The sequence below is a fragment of the Malaya genurostris genome, chromosome 3, assembly GCF_030247185.1.
Source record: "Malaya genurostris strain Urasoe2022 chromosome 3, Malgen_1.1, whole genome shotgun sequence".
Classification (NCBI taxonomy): domain Eukaryota; kingdom Metazoa; phylum Arthropoda; class Insecta; order Diptera; family Culicidae; genus Malaya; species Malaya genurostris.
Window position 1 is genome coordinate 184,117,678 of NC_080572.1, and position 26,404 is coordinate 184,144,081.

The 26,404-nt window shown below is 37.9% G+C and overlaps 2 protein-coding genes across 4 annotated transcripts; both read left to right on the forward strand.

Annotated features, from left to right (window-relative positions):
• Positions 1 to 370: 370 nt before the first annotated feature.
• Positions 371 to 25,663, forward strand: LOC131435181 (glycine cleavage system H protein). The gene is made up of 4 exons (XM_058602805.1): positions 371 to 578; positions 4,801 to 4,880; positions 25,128 to 25,323; positions 25,392 to 25,663. Exons 1-4 carry the CDS (start codon positions 458 to 460, stop codon positions 25,487 to 25,489), a joined length of 495 nt encoding a protein of 164 aa, XP_058458788.1. The 5' UTR covers positions 371 to 457; the 3' UTR covers positions 25,490 to 25,663.
• Positions 4,892 to 14,967, forward strand: LOC131435180 (uncharacterized). Of its 3 annotated transcripts, XM_058602804.1 has the most exons (3): positions 4,892 to 8,397; positions 8,455 to 8,524; positions 8,582 to 14,967. In XM_058602804.1, exon 3 carries the CDS (start codon positions 11,542 to 11,544, stop codon positions 13,456 to 13,458), a length of 1,917 nt encoding a protein of 638 aa, XP_058458787.1. In that variant the 5' UTR covers positions 4,892 to 8,397; positions 8,455 to 8,524; positions 8,582 to 11,541; the 3' UTR covers positions 13,459 to 14,967. The 3 variants fall into 3 exon arrangements, with proteins under 3 accessions (XP_058458787.1, XP_058458784.1, XP_058458786.1); XM_058602801.1 differs by having other exon boundaries at positions 4,892 to 8,524; XM_058602803.1 differs by having other exon boundaries at positions 8,455 to 14,967.
• Positions 25,664 to 26,404: the final 741 nt, after the last annotated feature.

Genomic DNA, 26,404 nt, shown 5'->3' on the forward strand with positions numbered 1-26,404 from the left:
TAAATTCTGAAACCAAATTAAAATTTACTTACTTCCAGAATAAACACGAAAATCAAACAGTCCTTGAAAATTTCGATTTTGTGACAGTTGGCCCACTGCCATACTGCCTGCAGTTCAAAATGTTATGTTTTGTTTTGACATTAAATACTGATGAGACTTGGATGAGACCATTTTTTGTAACATTTAGAACACAGCATTCACTATGAGTAGTCTTATCAGCACATTTTTAAGAATCCCAAGAGCGGGACACGAGAGAAAAGTGAAAAAATATTCAAAACACCAATCGACCAAAACTGATAACCGAGCTTCCACCAATACAAAGCAACACAGAAATTCGCCTGCCTGGCCGGTCGGTAGTCATTGGACAGCGTGTCGACAGGCCAGTAGAGCAAGAATATCGAAAGAGTTTAGTTCACCTATTCCCGGCGCTCAACCTGCCAATAGTGGAGACAGCAAAATGGTGTTATGTCACATTCGTGCTACTTTGCAGCTTGGCCATCTGGCCAATGCTGCCGTTCGGTCACATTACGGATATCAGTGCAGTAGGTTCCTTAGTACCAGCAGTTTGCTGTTGAAAGGTAAACTAGTGATATACAATTTACGTGTGAAAATGCCGACCAATGTGATTATACGCAAAGGATAGTGATATCAAAACAAAATATGTGAACATCTGACGTTTATGCCCGGCAACGATACAGGGTGACACTATGGAAGAAACGGTGATAATTATTTCGTTTGGTTAAGATAAAACGGCTCCAATGAACATCTAAATATAGTATGATAATATAAATACAATAGATTTGATGTTAGTAATGGAACACAGATTTTAGTCGCCGGTTATTCATATTGCTGATATGAAGTCATACCAATTATACCTGCTGTAAAATTGTCGCTATTAAACTTTTCTCGGATTAAAAAAAGCGATTTCACCGTGCTCTTCTCAAAATTTTGATTACAATTGACTGATAATTTTCGATAATAACTGTTAACTCGAACAAAAATGCACAATATATAATAACAAATTACATAAATATATTTTTTCCGTTCGTGCAATGATAAACCCACTGGAAAACAATGAACCACTTTACTATCATGGGATGCAATTCTATAGTTTTTTATTTGATTTATTGCAAATTGTACACCGCGTGTGTACAATTCATTCTCAAAATTCTAGTTTTTATCCGATTATCAAAGAGTCATTCTACATTCTTCACTATTTTAGGTTCTTTGAGAAAGTGTTCCTTCATAATAGCTCAGGATGTGTTTGGAAGGTTCAGATCTTTCGTCACAAAATCGACATTATTCACCTTATACCATTCTAGCACGACCTTCGTGTAATGGCATGATACCAAATTCGGCCTTAAAGCGTCGTGAGCATTCAGAACACTGCTTTTGGAGACCTTTCCAAACACACCTGTCCAATCATGGTGCTTGCGGTAACGAAAGGTACACTCCGCTTTCTGTAAGTACAAATCGTTTGCCAAATTAGGAACTTCTTGACGACCTTCGACATCTTCTGTCTACGGAGTTACTCGAGAAACATCACGCATATCCTGGCTGAAGTCACCCAGTACCCATTGTGGCTCGAAAAACTTCTAGTCGTACAAGTACCGGGCACAACCGTATTCTTTTTCATATTTCATATATTATCACCACAAGCTTTTCAATTTCGCTGAATTATTGATTCTTTTCGGTAAGAATTAACGAAAGTCGTACTCACGTGCAACTTTTTAGTACCATCTCGAACTGAGACATTCGGTTTCCGTTAAAAGACCCCAAACTCACGTTCATGATCGTTTTAGTTGACCTGACAGGATTCTTCCCGAATCTTCATTTCCGATCAACAGTCAGACACCGTAAAATTCGCGACTCTCAACTTTTGTCTGATGGTGCCATGCGACAGATCCTTATTCGCAAAGTACTCTTGCAAAACTTTTTCGCGCACGCACTGTTCTTTCGTCGCCATTTCGTAAACTTTTGTACACCTGATGAAATTAACTCACATAGTGTAGAAAATACACATCAAACTATGACTATGCAAAATTTTAATTAATTTGACTCATCAGGTCAAAGGTTATTTGCAATTTGAGTGTATGCGGATTTTAAACGGTACACCCTCCAACTTGTACACGGCGGGTAGACTTTCCCTCAGACGGCTGCTTTTGTCTGCCAGGATTTTTTGCCGGAATTCTGCCAGAATTCCGGCAAAAGTCTGGCAACAATGCAACAACCGTTTCCGACAGAGAATTTCGCCTAGCGGTTAATACGAGTCTATTTCTGTCGGATTCTTGCCATACAAGATTGGCAGAACCGTTTTGAATCGGTTCTACATTTTTAGCGTCTTGGTTTTATTTTTTCAATAAAAATTACATATGAAAGGCAATTAATTATTGCCCTTCATATATACTAATTATGGAAAATGTTATTGTCAATAACATTGCTTTCTCATTACCAAACATACCCATATTTCAATCTTATCTTTATCGTTTCAAGATTCGTCAAAGTTTGAGTAGATATCGACCTAATTTTGGGTAGCTTAAATAAGAGTTCGACAACGAGTGATATCTTCTAAAAAAAAACATGATTTTCAGTGTATAATGCAATGGCATGCATTGGGAACAGAAATCATAGAATACAGTGATCTATCTCCAGATAAGATTGCATATCTTAGGAATCTTTCTAATGAGGTAGTAATTGATTGTGCTGCTAACATTAATAATTTATTCGGTGAGTTTAATTGTTGGTGGACTCAACACTCACAGGTTAAATTAATTCCAAGGATTTTTTATTACACAAAGTATTCTATTTTCGAATTAGTAATAGATTGTATTTTAAGTTGTACTTACAGATTTTTTCCGTACGATGGTTATGCAGAAATGTTTTATATATTTGAGGTTTTTTGTTTCAGTGTACTGATTGGAAAAGCTGTCATATGTGTATGAAAAAATTGTAGTGTTTTAGTAACCTTTTTTGCCACCGCAATGTTACTGTGATAGCTCTCGTGAATCGCAAGACTGATCCATCTTAATATATAATATATTTGAATTTAGTGTTAATTTTATTTATTTCGGTGTGTTTATAAAAAAAATTATTTGCTTTGAAGTAAATATCAAATGTAATTGAATCGAAGGGAAATGAAAAAAGGCGCTAATCAAAATAAAATATCTTTAAATTCAAAGCGCAATATGTTTAAATTTAAAATTAATCTTCCCGCTTGGAATAGTGTATGTTTATCTGTTATGACACCTAGCAGTTCAACATCAAACGCTAAACAGACGTAAAGTTTCTGCTATTTGTACACTTTTTGTTTTGAACTGAAGTGCAATGTCTTAACTGTCTTTCGGCTCGTCCATTAATACAGTACAATTTTCGCTTCGGTGCAACTAAAAACAGTACTGCAAATAGCAGAAACTGTTGAACTTATAGGTTGCATAATAGATCTACATAAACTGTTATGCAATGATTAACTCGCCAACGAAACGAAACGAAAAAAATCAAAACCGGTTATGTGCACTAAGCTCAAAATTAGGTAAACAAAAACTATTGCTTTTCTGATAGCAATATCATAATAAGTTTAGTAATAAAAAAAACAATTTTGAATGATTGTTGCGGAGTCGTGTCCCGTCTCTGAGTAATATGTCATCATTCTTTTTCAATTTTCTTTTGTATATATTAATAAAAAGTCAAAATGGGTTCATGGTTTTATACGTTAATCGGAAAACTGATGTGACATAAGACAGCGAAATAGTAAAACTTCAAATTCAATAAACAAACTAATTATATTTATAATTATTACCCCTGTAGTAAACTTTTGAAAACCAAACGGTAAATATTGATTCATTATTTAAAGGCTCAAAATATGTTTGTTACAAGTTATAAAAAAATATCCTTTTTTTAATATGTATGTTTCACAGATGCCTTTCTCATATCAATCATACTATCATATATAATACTGTGGTATTCAACACATATTTTCATTTTTCTGTACATTTTACCCCATAACTCCGGAACCGGAAGTCGGATCCAAATAAATAATTATGGGATCACAAGACCTTTCGTTTAAATCTATCGGTTCAGCTGAGAAAAGTTAGTGCAAAAACACGTTACATACACACATACGCACATACAAACACACACACAAGAATCTAAATGAGAAAGGCAAAACAAACTACTAACGGCTTTTAGTGACATCAGACTACACTGATTTGAGCAAGTTCCGGAAAGGAGCACGCTAAAGCCATGTGTTTTACTATCCCCTAGTTCATTTTGACATTTGGCTCCTTCCACGGGACGATTAGAATTGCTGGAGCGATATTCGGTAGCGTAATTGAACAGATAACCTATTGGTGTTAGCAACTTTGAACTAAAGTCATGTTTTTTTTATTATGATACTTCGATTAACGTTGACAAGTTCACGACACTTGTCACGCCATACTACTGACAGCATTTGTGCTGGCAAATGTTGGGTTCTCCTGAAAGCACTACCACTACTGCCGCTGTCGTATTCTACTAATTACCAACAATATGGAATTGGTTCCCTATAGTAATAATCTAGCAAAAAAGCATTCGTGATGCGTGATACTTTGAACGTATTCGAGGTCAATATGCCTTGAGCAGACGGCTTTCCCGATTACCACTGGGTGAGAACGTGCCTACTTCGATTCCTTCTTATCGCGCGCATAAACTTCACAAGATTTCACATATTTCATCCCGTCCTGAGCACATATAATCACAGTATTGGCAATGGCGTGGCGATGAGGCTAATGTAAATAAATAATTATTCTGATTTCACTTTTTCAGAGAGGTTATACACTGATAAACATGAATGGGTCTCGGTCGAGGGTGAAGTCGGAACCGTCGGAATTTCGAACTTTGCTCAGGTAGGTGAATCTCTTTCCGATTGTAGCAGATTGAATTTGAAAGCGTAGTTTATATTACCAAGGTATGTTATGCTGTTGTGTTGGTAAAAATTCTAGGCATTATTCGGCACACAGAAAGAAATAATGAAACGAAATTGAATTGCATTGATTTTTCAATTATTAGAACTGTATCTTTCAACTAACGCTTAGTTTTTCGTTTGAATTGTATTGAAACGTATGTAAAGTAACTTTATGTTTGACTTTTTACTACAAATATGCGCATGAAAATAGATGTAAATTCACAACATATTTTTATCTGTGTACGGAATAAACTTACAATAATTATACATGCAAAAGTGTTGGCCGACCGGAAAGTTTATGTGTGAAAGTTCGCAGGTACCACAAGGATTAGTACTGACTTCTTATTTTTTCGGCGAGATTCTGCAGATGAAACAATATCCTTCCGCTGTGTGCCGCATGTTGTCTTTCGATCAAAAACACGAACGCGAGTGCACTTCGGGAATGTGTCTGTGACACTGAGGCGAAAACGGGTGAACTTTTGATGTCGATTGATAACTGTCGATGAGATCTGAATAAACAAGTGCTTCAAAGTGGTTGAATGGGTTGCAAAGTTCTTGGTGCCTGTTTTTCTGGAATTGTCATACTTTCCGTGGACAACGTCGAAAAAATAACCCATCAACAACGAATATTATTATGCATTAATGGACGATTGGTAGCTGGAATCGCTGCGAAAAGGCTTCACCTGAAGCGAACGAAAATTCACTTCACTTCGCTACAAAATGCACTGGGGCACAAGATCATCGTAACTACACACTTAAATACTATTGCTGAATCTCGACAAAAAAATGCTGAAATTTGCACAGTCGAGTGCTCGGTTATCGTCTCGGCCAAATGTATAATTACTGTGAATCTTGGCAAACCTAAATTTGTTAACTGTCAACTAATGCCGACCTTGTCAGCAGCAATTGAATATACAAAGAATATTTCTTCATTATTGTACGAAATGAATATCACAAAAGCTAAGGCTGGGGAGAACGGGTGTTTTATTAATCTTCATTTTAATTTAGCATACAAAAAACATCACGGTCAAAGATAATTCTTCCTAGTGCATCTCAACGCCTCTAACTGGAAACAAACAGATTTTTATGAGTATATATGAAAAGAGATAGTTTTTTATTTCATCTAATTTTCACTCACTTCTCAAGAAATATAAAAATCTTTTTCTTAATTTCACCTCTAAACTTCACGAACAACGGCGACGTGGTGCTTTGCAAAACTGACAAGAAACATTAGATGCAGTGGCTTCTCGTGACAAAATTGACTAGTTGTGCACTGCTTATGTAGTATTATAGCAAATGTAACAGTCCGTTGTAAGTGAAAACTAAAGATTGAGGAATGGAGATTCGCTTGTTGTTTTCAATACAATGAGATAACGATATACTTTCGGATGGGATTTTTTGTTAAACTAACAAATCTCAGAGCTGAGCTGAGTAATTCTTTCTCATCTTGAATCTGAGCAGTAACTCATGTGCACGGAAAAGACACTAACACAGCGACAACAGATAATTGATATTTTATGTCTGATGTATATGAGATGCGTGTAAATACACGCAATTTCGGTGCGATCCAACCTGCTTTCATCGAATAAATAAAGATTCCAAAAAATAGTTGAATTTGGATGGGATTGGGGACGCAGTTCATTCCTTGAATTCGACCGGTTGTGCAGCGCACGAGGTGCACATGAGGACGAGACGCCACTGATTAGATGACAAGTGTTTCACCGAATTTCTCGGCAAACGGATTTGTTGATCTTTACATATTTGTTGTTTGCTGACAGCATGATATTATGCCAAATTTCGGCAAAAAAGGTGGGTGGGTAATGTCAGAGACAGAACTGGATGTCGTGAATACGAAAAAACTGACACGCTCCCATCACTTTTCCGAATATCAGTTAGTTAATTGATTGTATGAATTGTGCAAGCTTTCCTCTTTTTCACTAATAGAGTTTGAAGCGATGCACCTACATTAAAGTACAGAATAGTTACATTAAACAGCTACTATTCTACAACTATATATTCCAAACTTGAAACAATTCCTTTTTAATTTGCTAATATAGGACAGAGATAGCATTTCACCAGAGTGATACACGCTGGAGCAGGATTCTTGTCCACACCGAGGATGCAAAAAACGAAGCACCGCACAAAGAGGAAAGCGCACTTCTTCTCAGTGTCGAATAGACAGCATTTGAGTGTGTGCTTGTGGTTAAAGCAGCTGGCGCGAGTGAAACACATTCTCTTCGCATGAATCGCTCACACGCGCTCTCGTCTAAATACACCCAAGTGACCACTGGCGCGTGATGGTGAGCGAACACTTCTGTGAAATTCAATTAATAGAGAGTAGATCTGGCCTTGCTATGAAAAATTTGCAAGGAAAACCGAAAATTTTACGATGAATTGTTTTATTTTGCTGATTTTGCGTGCCCCACGCTTCTTCTACGCAAACTATACACCAGAGTGCGCACCGGCGTGTACACCTCTGTGAAAGTATCTGCATCCACCTCAGAGAATTTATTAGCTAATGCTCTAGTACTTTGGTGCGATTCAGTGGAAGAGGTAAAAGGAAATAAACAAACGCACTCATGATGCGTGCACACTTTATACAACAGTGGTGTATAAATGTGAAAGAGAAGAGCTCTCGTTGAAGTTGTCAGTACGAGGGGAGAAATTTTGCTTGCTCTTCGTCACACAGAGGAGATAGACATTGTAACAAGTACAAGGTGATATATTTTGGATTACACTAGCAGTAAATGTAAATAAATGTAGCATTAAAGAAATCACTTTGAGCCATGGTAATTTAAAGTTATGATTATTATTGTGCAAACCGTTTCTCCCTACGCGATTCAATATTTCACTGGCGTTGCCTATCGGAGCCATATATTTCTTAGAATTCAAATTCACTTACGCGGCATTGAACCGTTCCGGATGAAACTAACTGCATCTAACTGACCGATCACTCAGAGAGAAAATGAACACAAGACAGGCAGTTACGGTATCCAACCAATGTACTTAGTTCTCGCAGATGAACTGTCCCACCCTCTTCGTCTCCTTCACATTGCGCAAGTGCGCGGTATAAGCGGGCGGCTTGGAGAAACGATTGTTTGCTTTCCCACGGTTTGTTCTTCCTGGTGGGGTTTAACCAGCGAGGGGGGATTCCTTACAAACGACATGTATGTGTATATATGAACGCGCAAAGAACGAAATGGTTTGATCTGGATAGTTGGTGAGAGAGGGAGATGCTGGGTTGATCGGTGGGTGATTGACCCTTGAAGAACTCGGTTTGATAAGAGGTCGTTGTCCTGTTTCGGCTAGATGACGTCCTTCCGGTTGAGAAATTACAAAACCATAGACACTTGCGATAAATCTGAGGGTTCTTAGCAACACCGACTTCAAATCGACCTGGATCGTGGAGGAAGACAGAAGTGAAAGTGTCTAGTGCGTGTCGCGTATTGCATAGTCAGGTAAAACGCGTTTAAAGGGTTTCTAGTCCAAGTAGTTAATATTTCTATTCCCCTAAGATTGGTTATAGTCAGTGCTAGTTAGGTTCGTGCAGAAAATAGGTGCGAGTGCTAAAAAGTTCTATTGAAGGTAAATTTACTGTAGTATGATGTGCTAAATGTTACGGAAGCTAATAGTTTCGAGCAGCCATCCGGCGAATTTTTCCGCTTGACAGTCTTCTTCGTCGGCTCGCCACCCACGCCGATACAATTCTACAAAACGAACCTAGCGACGCAAAACCCGTCGTTCGGCATATCTCGTCGTCTACTTCACGATCCCGCAGAAGACCCGACATTCGTCTTCGTCGTCATGCGACGCCCGTCATGGCGTAGAATTGGCAGCGTCAACCACGTTCACCGTCTTCACGTCGAAACTGCCGTATTGACAGCCATCATAACGACGCCACCTTTGTAAGCCACAAAACGGAGTGAGTAAAAACCTTTGACATGCGCATGATCATTTGGTAGATGTACATTTTAGCACACAATTGTAGCGTTCTTGGGCGATAAATGTCGCTAGAACGGAAATCGCACGCCTTAGATAATTAAGCATCAGGGGAACATAAAAATGTTAATGAGTTACCCAAGTAACAATTTTTGTTACGCTAGCTTGTTTGTGACTAGATTGCAACCAGATATTTGAGTGATTGTTACTAACATCTAACCAGTTGCATGACTCAAAAAGCGCAGTTTCTACTAGTTTTTAAATCGGCTAAAAATAAGTTGTCGTTACGTTGTAATGTCATACTGAAATAACTTATCTTTTCATAACTTGAAAATAACTTGTTTTCAAGTAAACTAGTTGAAACTTAGTCACCAGCGACATTATAAACATTGAATGAATCCAGAATACTTTTCTATCATCAATAAAAAGCAGAAGAGTACTTTAAATCACAAGCTTGATACAAGGTACAAATTTCACAACGATTTTAAAACTGTCGAGCGGAATGAAATTTTACTCAACTGTTTTTTATGCGCCTTCAATCAAAATCTATTTATAAAGATATAAAAAATAAACAACAAAATAATGCTATGTTCAGAATGCTCAAAATTATTCCAAGTAGAGTGATTTCTCATCATTTTAAATTCATATATCATGAGAATTATAGAATTATCACAATCGATGTTCAATTTCTATATTATTTTCTTCGTGTTTATGACAGTGCATAGACCAAAAATGACTATTCTGCCTTTCACAATTTTCGGCAAAAAGTAGTTTTGAAAAAAGTAATATCCTGGTTTTATTTATGTTTCATACACTTCTTGAGACTCCATATTGTGTTCGCCATATTCAAGCCAACAAAGATTGTTTTGTTTGCATTTTCGTTATCATAACGTTGGGAAAACCTACCGATAACTATCTGAATCAATGAAGAAATTATATGTTATAATCTTATAATATTTAAGTTATTACTACATCAATTCACAGTAACGATTTACATATACGCTTACGTATTTATAATGGTTCCGCAACAGAAAATAAACCTTTTTTCAACTAGCAGCTAAAAGCATAGTTGTGATTAAAGATATGTTAGAATCAAGTAACGATAACTTACAAATGATAGTTAGTTCAATGTTTACGTTATAAAGAAACACTGCTGTCACCTTGTTTTAACCAGTATAACATAAAAAACATGTTCGTGCTCTTGTCGCAACACAGTTGGTTTAAGCGGTATCAAAACTAGTTACGGGTTGCTACTATTGAAGTCAAATAAACTTATTTTCAACTAGTAGCTAGAAGCATTGTTGTGATTAAAGATATGTTTGGATTAAGTAACGATAGCTTATAAATTGTATTTTATTCAATACGACACAAAGATGTTATTATTAGTAAGCTAAATAACTATTTCGTAACTAGTTATGTTATGATGAAACATTGCTGTCACCATGTTTTAACCAGTATAACATAAAAAACATATTCGTGCTCTTGTTGCAACATAGTTTGGACTTTGCCGTATTAGAACTAGTTGCGGATTGCTACTTGGGTAATGTTAGTGAATAAATGTTCAAAATTGGTTTGTAAGATGGAGTGAAATTGTAACGAGATTTTTATGATTTTCGGTTAAAACAACCTCCCCTCAAATATGACAACTTGGTTCTAGAAAAGCTTTTTCCCGCGCGTCCTCGCTTCGCTGTTTCCTTTTTTCAGTATTCATTTTTGTATCTACTCCGAGTATAGGGTTGCTTGGGAATCTCAACCCCCATTTTCTCCTCTGTTATTCCGAAGCGTGGCAGGGAAATCGCAAGTCGGGAGTTGTGCCTATGATGATACACGTAAGTAGAATATTTTCTGGATCGGTCGAACGACAGAGTTTTGTTTAGTGTCGTTTCACTCCTTTTAAATCTGGCTCGAAGTCTCCGCTGGTTGTTTGGGTCTACCAAATCGTTCATTAAATATCGAAATTTATTTACTGAATCCTCCCTGGGGTTAAACTCGTGCCGGGCAATCAAACGTGACAAGCGGTCCTCTCACGAGGTGGCGCGAAGCCGCTTGTTTGAGTACTTTGGGAAAGAGCAGCAACGGACCCCAAACCGCCAGCAGGACGAAGGCCAGTTATAACTGGCGCCCAACAATACAAGGCATTTCCTGCTTATTATTTTTTTTTGTTTGTTTAACTGGTTTTAGCCAAAATTATATTTGGTGCCCTATAAAACCAGGCATAGTCAAAACTTAAGTTTTTCATTCTGGCTAATCAGATTAAATTTAGTGTACAAATACATAATTCGACAACGGTTCCCCCCTCCGATCAAGGCAAACAAAAAGTCCTTCAACCCCTTTAGCAACTTCATGTTGCGAACAGTGAATAGTTTTCCAGGACATTGAATCCACAGGGGAGACGTTTCTCAATAATAATTAGGAACGAAAACACATTGCACATAATAATATATTTACTCTACGAAATATAATTCCTTTACTAGATATATTTATTTTCCATCATACAATCATTATTATTATTACAATTATTTATTTATTACCCTGTCCATTCATTATTCCATCCCATTTCTTTGTACATACATTTCGTTACTTACTTATTTATTACACTCATTAATTTATTTGAAAATATTCAATATCCTGCAAGAAAAAGTCCAATCAGAAATAAAAAAAAAATGAATCGACTGTTCCCACACGCGGAAGATCTAAATCAAGAGGAAGTCGATTACGAGTTGATGATTCGCAATCAACCAGAAGAAATTTATTCTCTAGACTTACAGGGAAAGCAAAGGCGTTTACGGAATCTGTTCAGAGCAGATCAAACCGAGGGTCGGAACTACAGGTCTCCCATAAACATTAAAGATGAAGTAAACCACATTGAGGGACGAATCACTAGTTTAGAAAAAGCTCTTTCTAGGAAGGTCGAACCAAAACTAGAGTCTAGGGTCCTTCATTACTGGTATCGGGTAAAAAGGAGTATAGCCAGAAATGATGAGGAGAAAAAAATGCGCCGTGACTTGAATAGAAAAATCGAGAAAGTCATGAAGGATTTCCAGTTTGGACCTCCGATGTCGCCTTTTAAAAAACAGATAAATGATTGCATTCAAATAGCTGAAGGGGCAGTGGGCACACAAGGTCAAGAAGTTACCTTTTGTTTTCCTCCCGGTGCCACTCCGAGTAAAACTCAGTCGACGGCGACGCAACCGATTCCTGACAAAGGGAAAGGAGCCATACCTAAACAACCAGCCATCCCAAAGCAACAGAGTATACCACATACGGAAGTGAATGAGCCCACAATGACCGTTTTCAGAAAGGACTGGGAAGAAATGCAAAACACACTGGCAAAACTGACGGAGCATATCCGTACAGGAAGCCAAACAAACAGTTTCGGGCAGACAAAACAGTCAAAGGATCCAACATCGAACAACAATATAGTTCAAGCGAGCAAATGGACACCCAGCAAAACGGAAACGCACCAACAACGAACTACAACTCGACTAACGAAAACAACACCCTCATATCGGAACCAAAGCGCGGAGTCGAGCGAGGAGGAATACGAAAAAGATTCTTTAGAAACGTTTTCAAGAGACCAACAGAATTACTCATACAATACAGACAGCGAGCATACTGACTATGGAGGAGACCCATATTTCAGATATTCCGCTAGACAGCGTAGATATCCAGAGAGACGTTTTCACCAAAGAAGGTACGAGACCAACGGACGTGTGGAGAAATGGAAACTAAAGTTTACAGGAGAGCCCAAGTCCATGACAGTAGAGAATTTTCTCTACGAGGCGAAGAAGTTAGCAGAACGAGAAGAAGTATCGAAGTCGATTCTACTCAGAGACATCCACATGCTACTGGAGGGACCCGCTTCAGACTGGTTTTTTACATACGTCGACGATTTCCACTCTTGGGAGGTTTTCGAAACAAATATAGTTTATCGTTTTGGCAACCCGAACAAAGACCAGGGAATCCGATCGAAAATCCAAGAAAGAAAACAACAACGCGGAGAATCGTTTATAGCATTTGTAACGGAAATCGAGAAATTGAACCGTATGCTTTCCCGACCGCTCTCTAAGCGAAGAAAATTTGAAGTGATCTGGGACAACATGCGTCAGCATTACAGGTCGAAAATTTCGATAGTACAAGTAGAGGATCTTCAACAACTTATCAGTCTAAACTACCGGATTGACGCAGCGGACCCGCAGCTACAACAGTTAAATGTAGAGGGGCAATTTCGTCGGCCGATCAACCAAATCGAGGCTAACAGCAGCGACGGCGAAAGCGACAACTCGATCCCAATAAATGCGTTGAGGAGCCGATATAACCGGGAAGCGTCACACCAGATGACGAGAACAGCACAACAATCGACGTCGGGAACACGGGTCCAAAGAACGGAGCTACCTAACCATAGGCAACCTACGATCGAATGTTGGAATTGTCAGGGAGAGGGACATGGCTGGAGACAGTGTACAAAACCCAAACTAGTTTTCTGCTACGGCTGTGGAAGTTTGGGACGAACAATAAGAAATTGCGAATATTGCTCAAACCCTCCAAGACCAAACCAAAGTTCGCAGGGAAACGAATAGAGGGGTGTGAGTCTGGGAAAGCAAGCATCCCATATTCCAAAAATATTCCCAAACAAATTCTCCAAAATCTAAACTTTGACCTCCTCTCACAGGTATATCATATCAGAATTCGCGTTAGTAAATGTCCTCACCTAAAAGTTAAAATATTCGACACAGAAGTGGAAGCGTTACTAGATTCGGGGGCGGGAATCAGTGTACTAAATTCACTTGAAATTGTGTGTGATGTGATGTGATGTGATGTGAAGTGAAGCCACCATCAGTTCAAGGACTTGCCAGTGGATGCGGGTAGACTTACAGTTGCCCCGATATGACTCATCCATTCACCTTCTTACTATAGCTGTTACCGAAAAGCGAACAAAAAGGGTTGGGCGGATACGTAAGTAGAGTCACTTACTCGTATTCCGCGGGAATAAAAGATGCTCTTCCAACCATAATATCCAGTGCATGGATGAAGCATATCGCTATACATGCTTGAACCCGCCTGATGGTTTGTTTGAGAAGGGCGCGTCAGACTCATTTCAAACCTTCAGAAGGAAACAAGTTTCCTTCAAGTGACTTGGGCTGGCTATCCACAATCCCTCGTCCAGTCATCAATTCGTCCGATGCCCTGATGCTCCCTCCCCTTTACGCCCCCGTGCAAAATGTTTTATATTGATAAATACAATGAAACATAGTGTAATGAAATTAATATAACATAAAATGATATAATAGATTACAAAATAATATAATACAATGTCATACAATATAATATAATATATTATAAAACATGATATAAAATAACAGTCAATGTAGAGAGTCAGTTATGCTCTTCTATCTTCGCAATACTGCAGGAAGTAGAATATTTCTCTTCTAATAACAATAATAATATCCACATCTATAAAAATAATATATGTTATTATTATTGATGACAAATTAATAATAATAACAATCAATATAATAATGAAAATAACAACAAAAAACAATATAATATAGTACAATGAATTATATAATAAATAATAGAATAAATAAAATGATATGTTGCGATATGCTATGATATTATATTACTTGAATTTATATGTCATTTCTCATCCTCTCATTCTGCCATCAACGCATTCCATCGACCTTTTGTCACCACAGACACACGTGTAGGCATGAAACAGGAACCAGTGAGGACCAAGCTCACCTTGTGACGACCTTGATATTTAGTTGAAAGTTACTTTAAAAATGATAACTTATAAGGAAAACAAATTTATATTTTGCGCAGAGGTACGTAGTACTACTCATAATAAACCCTACAATATAATATAATATAATACAACATAATGCGATACAATATAACATAACATAATAGAAATATAATATAACATAATATAATAAAATATAATATAATATAATACAATATAATATGATATAATGCAATGCAGTATAATACCATACAACCTAGTATTTAATAACATAAAATAGTGTAAGACGATAATATATGAAATAATATGCTATGATACAATATAACAGGTAATGTCGCAGTGTAAGTTACGCTCTTCTAATAATAATAATAATAATAATAATAATAATAATAATAATAATAATAATAATAATAATAATAATAATAATCATAATAATAATAATAATATTAATAAAAATAATAATAATACATGATGTAATAAACAACACAATTATATGTTGTAATATACTATGATAAACACTGCACTTTAGGATGGGCTTCAACCTACAAGCCATTTCGCACCCTCTCATTCTGTTACTAACGCAGAAGGCGATAGCACCCAGTCGACGCCGTTCTATTGACCAAATGTCATCATAGACGCTCGGGGAGGCATGAGATAGGGACTTGTGAGGACTTAGTTATCTCACCATTTGACGACCATGTACTAAATTCACTTGAAATTGTTCAAAAACACGGATTGAAAATCCAACCTGCTTCAATACGTGTTTCAACAGCAGATGGGACAAATTACAAATGTCTAGGATGCCTGAATATCCCCTTCACGTACAAGCATGTGACAAAGGTAATTCCAACCATTGTAGTACCAGAAATCTCGAAGAAATTGATCCTCGGGGCGAATTTTTGGGAATATTTTAACATAAAGCCAATGATAGACTTAGGACACGGACCGGAGGAACTCGAGACAGTAAACCCAAAACACGATCCGACAATCTGTTTTACCATTGAGCCTACGGAAGATCCACAGACAGTAAGAGAAGAAGAGGTAGATGACACGCTAGATATTCCGGTGTACGAAGGGCCAACGGATTCAACACCCGACTTCGACTCGATAGAAACTGGACATGTCCTATTAGCGATGGATACATGTAAATAGTAGATTAGTAACCTAATTCTCTAAACCTTAGCTTATTATTAGTAGAGATGGTCGGGTGTCGGGTATTTTACCCGAAACCCGACCCGTACCCGTACCCGACGGGTTTTTGGTCGGGTACGGGTAAAAATTTTTATTTTCGATCGGGTACGGGTCGGGTACGGGTAAAAAGTTTTACTGCTCACTCGGGTACGGGTCGGGTACGGGTAAAAAAATTTACTGCTCACTCGGGTACGGGTCGGGTACGGGTAAATTTTTTTTTCTGATCGATTACCCGACCATTTGTACTTCACATACACGTTGACGAGAATTTTTTATTGCAAAACAGTTCTTCCGAAAAATAAACAATTTGATTCAAGGGGTTTTGACATTAGCGCCTAGGACCAGACCTGACAACTGGCATCTTTTCCCAGAAAAAAACATTTCTTCTCTTCATTTAAAAAAAACTATCAATCATAGTTACGTGAAAAGTTATGTGAATATTTCCCGCCCTACTTTGTTTATAACATATTTAATAAGACACACTGCCTTAGCTCTAAGATGTTGCGGTCGGATTCTACTTTTCACGTAGGATTTAATGGACTGCCATTTTAAAGCTGTTTAATGCACAATCCAGTAAAAATTATTTGATTCATATATAAAATGTAGTGTAGTACTCATGATCATATCACATTCAGATACCAGAAAACTCTTATATTAAATATTGTTTGGAGATTTTCAAAATTTTCATATAAATCATTAAGATTCTTACCATAAAAACATGAACATTTATTTCTGAAAATCTGCATAGAAGTTCTTCCTATTCCTCATTTCTGGGTGGTGTCACCTCACTTGAAATGACACCGATTGATGGCACAGCAAGTTAGGCTATATTGCCAGTAAAATTTTCGTTTCTTTTCACTAGACTACAAATGAAAATCTCGATGCGTAACAACGTGGAGTCGCCAAAAAGAAGGGGGAAAATCTTTTCTCGCGAAATACTCAAATTTTCACCGTGTTCACTCGTTGAGGGTTCCACCGGAGGTGGCACAGAAGTTAAAAGGTTGTAAAAACCACCAGCTACCGTTAACATAGTGGGTGTGGGTTTGTTAGGCTTACAAAACGGGCATAGTTGACAGATTAATTTAAATCAAAATCATAATTCATTTTGCTTTGTAGTAATAAATTGTAACCAGAAAAAAAAGTTCTCACGAATGTTCAAACTACTTACACTTGAAGGACTCATTGTTCACCATGTTCAAAATTGAATTTTTCACACCGGAAATACACGTACATTATTTGATGTTTGGTCAATTCACGTAAACGAACCGATGATACTTCATTTCATTTTAGGGGATGTTCGCTTAACATTCATTTTCGTCACGTATAATATTCAATTTGACATTTGGAACCATTTTACGTGATTTTTCAAGTGATTCGAATGTGAATTTTTATTTGTGTGTCAAGATAATGAGCACGCTTACTTGTGGTTCTAAAGAATTGGATCAAAAGTCGCACTGTTTCGTAAAAACCATACCTACCCAAAATTGAATACAAAGGGTATTACGACATATTGGGTAAATATGCTTCTCGAAAAATTTGAGTAGATATTACTCCCTTTTGTTGACATTTGTAAATGAGCATAAAGTACCAAAGACATTGGAAACCTATAGGGTCCGCCATCTAAAACTAGCGGTTATTTTGACATTGGTAGCCTATATGTCACTTCTGATTTGACAGAAATTTAGTTGTATCCTTCCGCTGAATGAAAATGGTTGTGTATACGCTTTAGGAACGCATGAAAATAGTGCAGTTTTACTTTGAAAATCATGGCAATGTTGCGGAATGTGTGCAAAAAAATCATCTTCTCGGATAAGGCACATTTTCATCTCGGCAGGTATGGTAATAAGCAAAATTGTCGTATCTGGGGACGGAAAACCCGCACGTTATCATAGAGAAGCCGATGCATCCTCAGAGTGACGGTTTGGTGCGGATTTTGGTCTGGCGGCATCACTGGCCATTTTTTTTGAAAATGAGGCAGATATTCGGATGTTGTTTGGCCGCCTCGGAGCTGTGATTTGACGCCGTTAGAATATTATCTTTGAGGGGGCTGTCAAAGATAAGTGTTAAGTGGACAAGCCAGAGACAATTCAAGCCTTGAAGGACAACATTCGTGCAGCCATAGCTGAAATAAAGCTGCATACAATCGAAAATGTACTAAAAACCTGGACCGTACCGTACCGTACTGCCAGGCCAGCCGAGGCAGCCATTTGAATAAAATTATATTCCACAATTAACCGGAAGGATTGTACTTTAATATGAAAAAATAAATTTTGAATTCGGATGAACCGTTTGTGTTTTATTGCATGTTTAAAAAAAGTTACATGGCGGACCATGTATTCATGCTTCACAGTGTATTTTTATTTTTAAATGTAAACAAGCATTTTAATGTATTTTACTTATCAACTAGAGCCTGATACGGCTCGATATCTAAAACACTTTATTTTTTCCATACTGAATTTTGGTAAATTTTTTACTACTCATTCGGGTCGGGTACGGGTACAGGTAATTTTTAATCGGGTACGGGTCGGGTACGGGTAAAATTTTTTATTTTTTTTCGGGTACGGGTCGGGTACGGGTAATTTTTTTTTATTAGTGATCGGGTACGGGTCGGGTACGGGTATTTTTTTTAATTTTTAATCGGGTACGGGTAGGGTACGGATAATTTTTTTTGCTGATCACTCGGGTACGGGTCGGGTTCGGGTATAAGAATTTCTATACCCGACCATCTCTAATTATTAGTACTTAAACTATGCTACTTCGATTATGCAAATACTCACGGTGTCTAACGGCGGTTGAGACCCTGCATACTTCCGTCCTTCAGATGGAATATTTGTGATAGAGTAATCCGGCAGTACGTTGATGACGTCATCACCTCAAAAAGTAGCATGATAGATAGCCCCTGTAGAAGTAAAACGTAAGTTTAGTTCAAAGAAAATAATAAATATTCCATCCCTTTTGCATTCATCTCGGTTTCAGCAATCCGATCGGTAGATTATGAAGCTTCCCTTTTTATCCGGTAAACTGCTTCTACTCTACTATACAGTCCACCTTCTCAAAGTAGATCAGCGTTCGAAATATCCACCATCCATAGGTTAGACAGAACTAATAAACAAATATGTTCCTATCTGAGAGCGAATATGTCCATAAACGGTCATCCCAAAGTAACGGCATCTTGCCTTCTCCATCTTCCGTATCGCGATAAAAAAAATTCATCTTTTTTGCAATCCCATGATTTTTTTTTGGTAGCCATGATGAAATAAGTCACGTTTTTTTCTGAAAATAAACTGAAAAGAAACCAACTTACACCCAATAGGGAACGATACAAATAAAAATACTCTCCTCGTTCCAGAACAAAAACAGGCCTATATCGCGATTATTTCCGCGGAAGTCGCAATTATTTCCGTTGGCGTCCGGTTCTCGACGTATTTAATTTTAATACACGTTTTATATACGTTCCTAGTTAGGAACTTCGAACTAGTGAAGGGCCATACTCTTTTTGGTTTGACATTTCGTAGAAGAAGAAAGCTGGGAAATGTGATGGACTGGTAAGCTCGCATGACAGAAGTAGATGGATTCTGATGCGAGTAGTGAGCGTAGTGAGTGAGGATAGAATGAGTAAAATCGTGTTTCCTTTATGATTTCGCCTAGTCGGTGGAATACTGGTGTATGAAAAATAATTTCAATATTAAAATTTTTTGTTTCTGGTACATTGGGCGAAATTTGCGGATTGATATCTGCGGCGGCGGAACGTATTCAGGAACGGTTTAGTTTCTCATGTGTTAATTTTTTTTTGGGAAATGGTGTGTTCTGTAAACTCGCAATCATGCAGGGGTAAGAACACCTATTGCACCTAATAGTTATAATTTCATGTGGTATTTGTGAATGTTGTTTGGTTAATCGGTTCGTCCTGGTGTAGAAAACAACATTCAAGTAATTTTTGTTGGCGTACTCAAAGTTAGTGAATATCTTTGGGTTAAGCCAAGATTATGTGGAACTAGAATGAATGAGAGGAATGAATGGAAAGTATGAATGAAGTTACCGCCATCACAGATTCGAAAGGTAGAATAATTTTTAGATTTATCTTTGCAAATTTTTGTTTTTCCTTCCCCTGTTTCTGGGTTAGTTTAAGAGCGCTATAATATATCGGTAGACATTGAGTTGTATTTGTTGAAAATTTTAGTAAACTTTTGCTGGAGACTGGAGACAAATGTCGTTGATAGTCAGTAGCAGGCTCTACCTGTACCGGGTTAAGTGCTGTAAATAGAGACGGAGCCAATTCAGGTTGGCGATGACCATATATGACCCCGAAAGTGGAAATGATTTTCTGAAATATAACTCATTTCACCTACGAAAATTTGATTGGTAGTAGAAATTACCATTTCAACGCCAATCAAATTTTCGTACATTTAGTAGGGAATGATGTAACAAGTACAAGGTGATATATTTTGGATTACACTAGCAGTAAATGTAAATAAATGTAGCATTAAAGAAATCACTTTGAGCCATGGTAATTTAAAGTTATGATTATTATTGTGCAAACCGTTTCTCCCTGCGCGATTCAATATTTCACTGGCGTTGCCTATCGGAGCCATATATTTCTTATAATTCAAATTCACTTACGCGGCATTGAACCGTTCCGGATGAAACTAACTGCATCTAACTGACCGATCACTCAGAGAGAAAATGAACACAAGACAGGCAGTTACGGTATCCAACCAATGTACTTAGTTCTCGCAGATGAACTTTCCCACCCTCTTCGTCTCCTTCACATTGCGCAAGTGCGCGGTATAAGCGGGCGGCTTGGAGAAACGATTGTTTGCTTTCCCACGGTTTGTTCTTCCTGGTGGGGTTTAACCAGCGAGGGGGGATTCCTTACAAACGACATGTATGTGTATATATGAACGCGCAAAGAACGAAATGGTTTGATCTGGATAGTTGGTGAGAGAGGGAGATGCTGGGTTGATCGGTGGGTGATTGACCCTTGAAGAACTCGGTTTGATAAGAGGTCGTTGTCCTGTTTCGGCTAGATGACGTCCTTCCGGTTGAGAAATTACAAAACCATAGACACTTGCGATAAATCTGAGGGTTCTTAGCAACACCGACTTCAAATCGACCTGGATCGTGGAGGAAGACAGAAGTGAAAGTGTCTAGTGCGTTTCGCGTATTGCATAGTCAGGTAAAACGCGTTTAAAGGGTTTCTAGTCCAAGTAGTTAATATTTCTTTTCCCCTAAGATTGGTTATAGTCAGTGCTAGTTAGGTTCGTGCAGAAAATAGGTGCGAGTGCTAAAAAGTTCTATTGAAGGTAAATTTACTGTAGTATGATGTGCTAAATGTTACGGAAGCTAATAGTTTCGAGCAGCCATCCGGCGAATTTTTCCGCTTGACAGTCTTCTTCGTCGGCTCGCCACCCACGCCGATACAATTCTACAAAACGAACCTAGCGACGCAAAACCCGTCGTTCGGCATATCTCGTCGTCTACTTCACGATCCCGCAGAAAACCCGACATTCGTCTTCGTCGTCATGCGACGCCCGTCATGGCGTAGAATTGGCAGCGTCAACCACGTTCACCGTCTTCACGTCGAAACTGCCGTATCGACAGCCATCATAACGACGCCACCTTTGTAAGCCACAAAACGGAGTGAGTAAAAACCTTTGACATGCGCATGATCATTTGGTAGATGTACATTTTAGCACACAATTGTAGCGTTCTTGGGCGATAAATGTCGCTAGAACGGAAATCGCACGCCTTAGATAATTAAGCATCAGGGGAACATAAAAATGTTAATGAGTTAATGTTAGTGAATAAATGTTCAAAATTGGTTTGTAAGATGGAGTGAAATTGTAACGAGATTTTTATGATTTTCGGTTAAAACAACCTCCCCTCAAATATGACAACTTGGTTCTAGAAAAGCTTTTTCCCGCGCGTCCTCGCTTCGCTGTTTCCTTTTTTCAGTATTCATTTTTGTATCTACTCCGAGTATAGGGTTGCTTGGGAATCTCAACCCCCATTTTCTCCTCTGTTATTCCGAAGCGTGGCAGGGAAATCGCAAGTCGGGAGTTGTGCCTATGATGATACACGTAAGTAGAATATTTTCTGGATCGGTCGAACGACAGAGTTTTGTTTAGTGTCGTTTCACTCCTTTTAAATCTGGCTCGAAGTCTCCGCTGGTTGTTTGGGTCTACCAAATCGTTCATTAAATATCGAAATTTATTTACTGAATCCTCCCTGGGGTTAAACTCGTGCCGGGCAATCAAACGTGACAAGCGGTCCTCTCACGAGGTGGCGCGAAGCCGCTTGTTTGAGTACTTTGGGAAAGAGCAGCAACGGACCCCAAACCGCCAGCAGGACGAAGGCCAGTTATAACATCTCTGATATAGGAGGCTAGGTACGACAAATTTGTAATTTATTTTTATTGAAGCTATGAAGTTTGAAGATATCTGATTCTTCTCGAAATTTCAGTACGAGACAATTGCAATGGCCTGGTCTGAAATGTATCGACGATCTCCGGTATGCAAGAGTCATTTTAATAATAATGATAGTAATAATAATGATAATGATAATAATAGTAATAATAATAATAATAATACAGATTAATCTGTACATATATGTATGTATAAATAAAATACAGATTAACCTGTATATATGGCAACCCTGTTTCGCATGGAATATTTTCACACGACCTCATACTAGTATAAAGATGTGTTCAACATCATCACTTTCGCTTTCGCATTGCCGTTCGTAATTGAATGTGTTAGTGACGGTACAAATCTGCCTTTCTACCGGTTTTCGGTGCCATCGTGCTGACGGTGTCTCGTACGTTCAGAGTAGCTGCTTTAACTTAAATGACGCTATTTCTCACATCACTTTTCATTTTATACCTGCTACTGGCAGCGGTGTATGGACAACCTCTTTGTTAGAATTCCTTTCCTGTACGCAGAACAGGAAACAGTGAGACGATATAAAAGAGAGAGTTAGCAGAGCGGCAGCTAGTAATAATTAAAATAAATATTATGATTAAACATTAGTATGTAAAACAAGAGTATCTAAAATATCTATTATTAATAACGAATTGAATGAACAACAAAGATGAAAGGCCAAAGGGTCAAAACACTTGTACTGTAAAATGTTGATGTAATACACAAAAATAAGATTAATAAACAGATATTTATGCAAAAAAAATGAGCGGCAGCTAGTAATATTGAATTGGCTGTCTAGCTGTTAACAGCATCTTGTGGAATTTTGACGCAGAAACACGCACACAGGAGGAACAGTTAAGGGCAAGGCAAAGTCCCGCTCAAACCGTGCTGGTCTGCAGTTCCCATCGTTTGCCTCGGAAGGGGAACTACGCCGAGCGTGTCGGTGCTGGTGCATCGGTTTATCTGGCGGCAGTGAAGGAGTACTTGGCTGCCGAAGTGTTGGAATTAGCCGGTAACGCTGCCCGTGACAACAAGAAAACGAAAATCATTCCCTCGCCATCTGCAACTGGCCATCCGTAACGACGAGGAGTTGAGAACCCCGTCCTTTTCAGGACGACCACATCACTGTGATAAAGAAATATTTAAGATTGCTTCAAGTTTAGCCAGTTCTGACACGCCTGGAAAGTAGAATGCGCAAATTAAGTGGAAACCTTTGTTCTAAAGAATTCACGACAAAAAACATATTGATCTGTATACTCTGTTTCGCACGGCATATTTGTATACTAGTATAAAGATGTGTTCAACATCATCACTTCCACTTTCGCATCGCCGTTCGTAATTGAATGTGTTAGTGATGGTGCAAATTATTTAAACTTCTCGTGTGTGTCTTGTTTCGGCAACAGTTGCTCGGAAAATGGTAGGAAAGCAACAAAATTCAACTAGTTCTTTAAGATTATCTTTAGTACTAAAAAGTGCTTTTGAATGGGCCTTGCTGGACTTTTTGGCTGCCTTTCTACCGGTTTTCGGTGCCATTCTCACATCACATTTCATTTTATACCTGCTACTGCCAGCGGTGTATGGACAACTCCTTTGCTAAAATTCCTTTCCTGTACGCAGAACGGGAAACAGTGAGACGACAGGTCCTCGATGTTGCTCTCGTGTGTCTTGTTTCGGGAACAGTTGCTCAGCAAATGGTAGGAAAAATGAATCACTCAACTTTTATATGGATGCTCTTGTATAGATGCAGACATCTCGCGTTCTGATTGGCTGGTGCTGTCATGGGTTAAATCAAACAGGTTTTTCAATAGTGTACTATTGAAAACTTCAATGTTGTTGCAATACACGTTCAAGTTGAAAATTTTCGTTTCTATTGGTAGATAGATTATATAAATCCTTCTACAAATCACTGAGCTATGAGCTTTGAAAATACGAGAAAGGCAAACGCGCCTTATGAATTATCCTCTTTGGCACTTGTTTGTACCAAACATTTAAGAAAAGTTTAATTTTGAACTATTTGAGATTATATCACACATATCATATTTCCGATGGCATGTCGCAAGAATTATGTTGATTCATTAGATACAACAGGAGATATTCACGATCAAAAACTTATCACTCTCTCAGAGGGTAAATTTTGAAAAAGCGCCCCATAGTAAAGTAAGTCGTATTCACGACAAAAGGAACTTTACCGAGATACCAGTATATTACTTTAACGAATTTCGGAAAGAGCATGTGAATCAGTAAAATGTCGTGTTGCCGATGTAGTTCTGCATTTCAATATGCCGAGCTCGAGAATCTGTTAACGGTGTGTATGAATATTTCCTCATTTTTTTGGCTCCCTCGGACTATTATCTGTTTCCAGATGGCCTCGAGAAATGGTCCATGAATAAAAATCGCAGATGATGTGATAAGATCAATGTTTGCAGACCTTCCCGAAAATAATTTTTGGGTGGGGAGCCGGAAAATCGTTGAAATAAGTGTCTCGACCTAAAAAAGAACTTTAACATTAGGAAAATAAAAAAAAACCAAAAGCCTTTTTTTCTATTCCCAAGGAGGTTACTTTTTACCCCACCCAAAATTTGTCATCAGATGACGCAACACTACCCAAAATGATTAAACTCGTACTATTTTGGCGATCAAGCAAAAGATTGCATCGATCCAATAATAAAAACACTGCAATAACAAGAAAAATCTACGTAGTTCCGTTTCAAAAGCGTATGTAAGGGACAATTCACATTACGTTACATCACACAAGCTATTATTACGACAATTCGACATATTTTTATTAGTTATTAGTTGCATTAATGTTTAAAGTTGAAGTTTTGTCATCTGACATATACGAACCTGCTCGTACAACAGAAACTCATTGTTTTCAATTTATTTCCACTGCAAATAGGAAGCCCTTGGTGACGTAGTATTCGTGCAGCTTCCGGAAGTTGGTACCAAATTGTCGCAGAAGGAAGAATGCGGCGCCCTGGAGAGTGTGAAAGCTGCCAGTGAGGTTTACTCGCCCGTTTCCGGTGTGGTCACAGACAAAAATAAGGACCTCGAGGATAAGCCCGCACTAGTGAACTCTTCCTGTTATGAGAATGGTACCAAGAAGAGCAGAAGTAAATTTCGGTAGAATTGAAAAAAATACAACCATTTTCCTTGGTTTTAGGTTGGCTGTTCAAACTGAAACTTTCCAAGCCAGAAGAACTGTCAAAACTGATGAATGAAAAGCAGTATAGTGAATTTCTGAAAAACGATGACCACTAAATACTGCGTCTGGAGCCATCCGTGGCAGCACGTAAACGGTTGAAGATAACCTGCTGCTACCACCGAGTTTGCAGCTAAAATCAATCGAAACCATCTTGTGAATAGTTGCTTTATCAGATAAGTCTTGTGTAAATCGAATGTTTGTAATTTATAAAGTAAATATGTTTTTTCATATACTTGTGATTTATTTAACATACAAGTTTTTCTTATGATTAATTCAGGACATTATGTGGTGTTTCCGAAATGGCTAAATCTTTAACCTCCTTTAGAAGGTATCATCAAAAATTTGAATGCAAATTTCATACTTAAAAACGCATAACCATATATTTGGTTATCCCGACGATCTGAAATGAATGGCATGTGACACTAGAGCCTGCGAACCTTAACTTGAAAGTCGGTTTTCCTAGCTACAACAAATTATTGCTTTGGTAAATTTCTATTAGTATGGAGTATGAATGTGGACTTTTTAAAAGCCTTATCATTCAAGCTATTTGTATTTTATATTAACGTTTACGTTTACGTAGAACGAAGAAAAGGAGGATTCTTTAGAAAATTTTCATATCGGCAGTAGTGATTTGCAACATTTTTATCGTTTATTCAACAGTACAAATAGATATCAGCAATAAAAGTACACTCGGAGTAGAAGAAATACGATTTCAAAGTGATTACTACTACTTTTTTTCAGTGTAAACTACGATTAAACATGCAAAATCTTCAGAAATGCGTGAAATTAGGTAAGGTTAGATTTTTTCGGATTAACATTAAACAAAAACCAGTGTAATGTTGATTACTCGAGTACTAGAATGTATAGCGATCGAGTGCCATTTATTTTGGATACTTTATCTGTTATTTCCAGGCATTTGAAAAATGGTATTGAACCAAATTTGATTCTCCATTCTAAATAAACGTTAGTTT

Excerpts from the sequence above, each read along its gene's own strand:
- LOC131435180 (XM_058602801.1), top strand. The coding sequence starts at position 11,542 with ATGAATCGACTGTTCCCACACGCGGAAGATCTAAATCAAGAGGAAGTC.
- LOC131435181 (XM_058602805.1), top strand. The coding sequence starts at position 458 with ATGGTGTTATGTCACATTCGTGCTACTTTGCAGCTTGGCCATCTGGCC. Across the intron at positions 4,881-25,127 it reads GAATTTCGAACTTTGCTCAG|GAAGCCCTTGGTGACGTAGT; the intron begins GTAGGTGAATCT and ends CACTGCAAATAG. Across the intron at positions 25,324-25,391 it reads CTCTTCCTGTTATGAGAATG|GTTGGCTGTTCAAACTGAAA; the intron begins GTACCAAGAAGA and ends CCTTGGTTTTAG.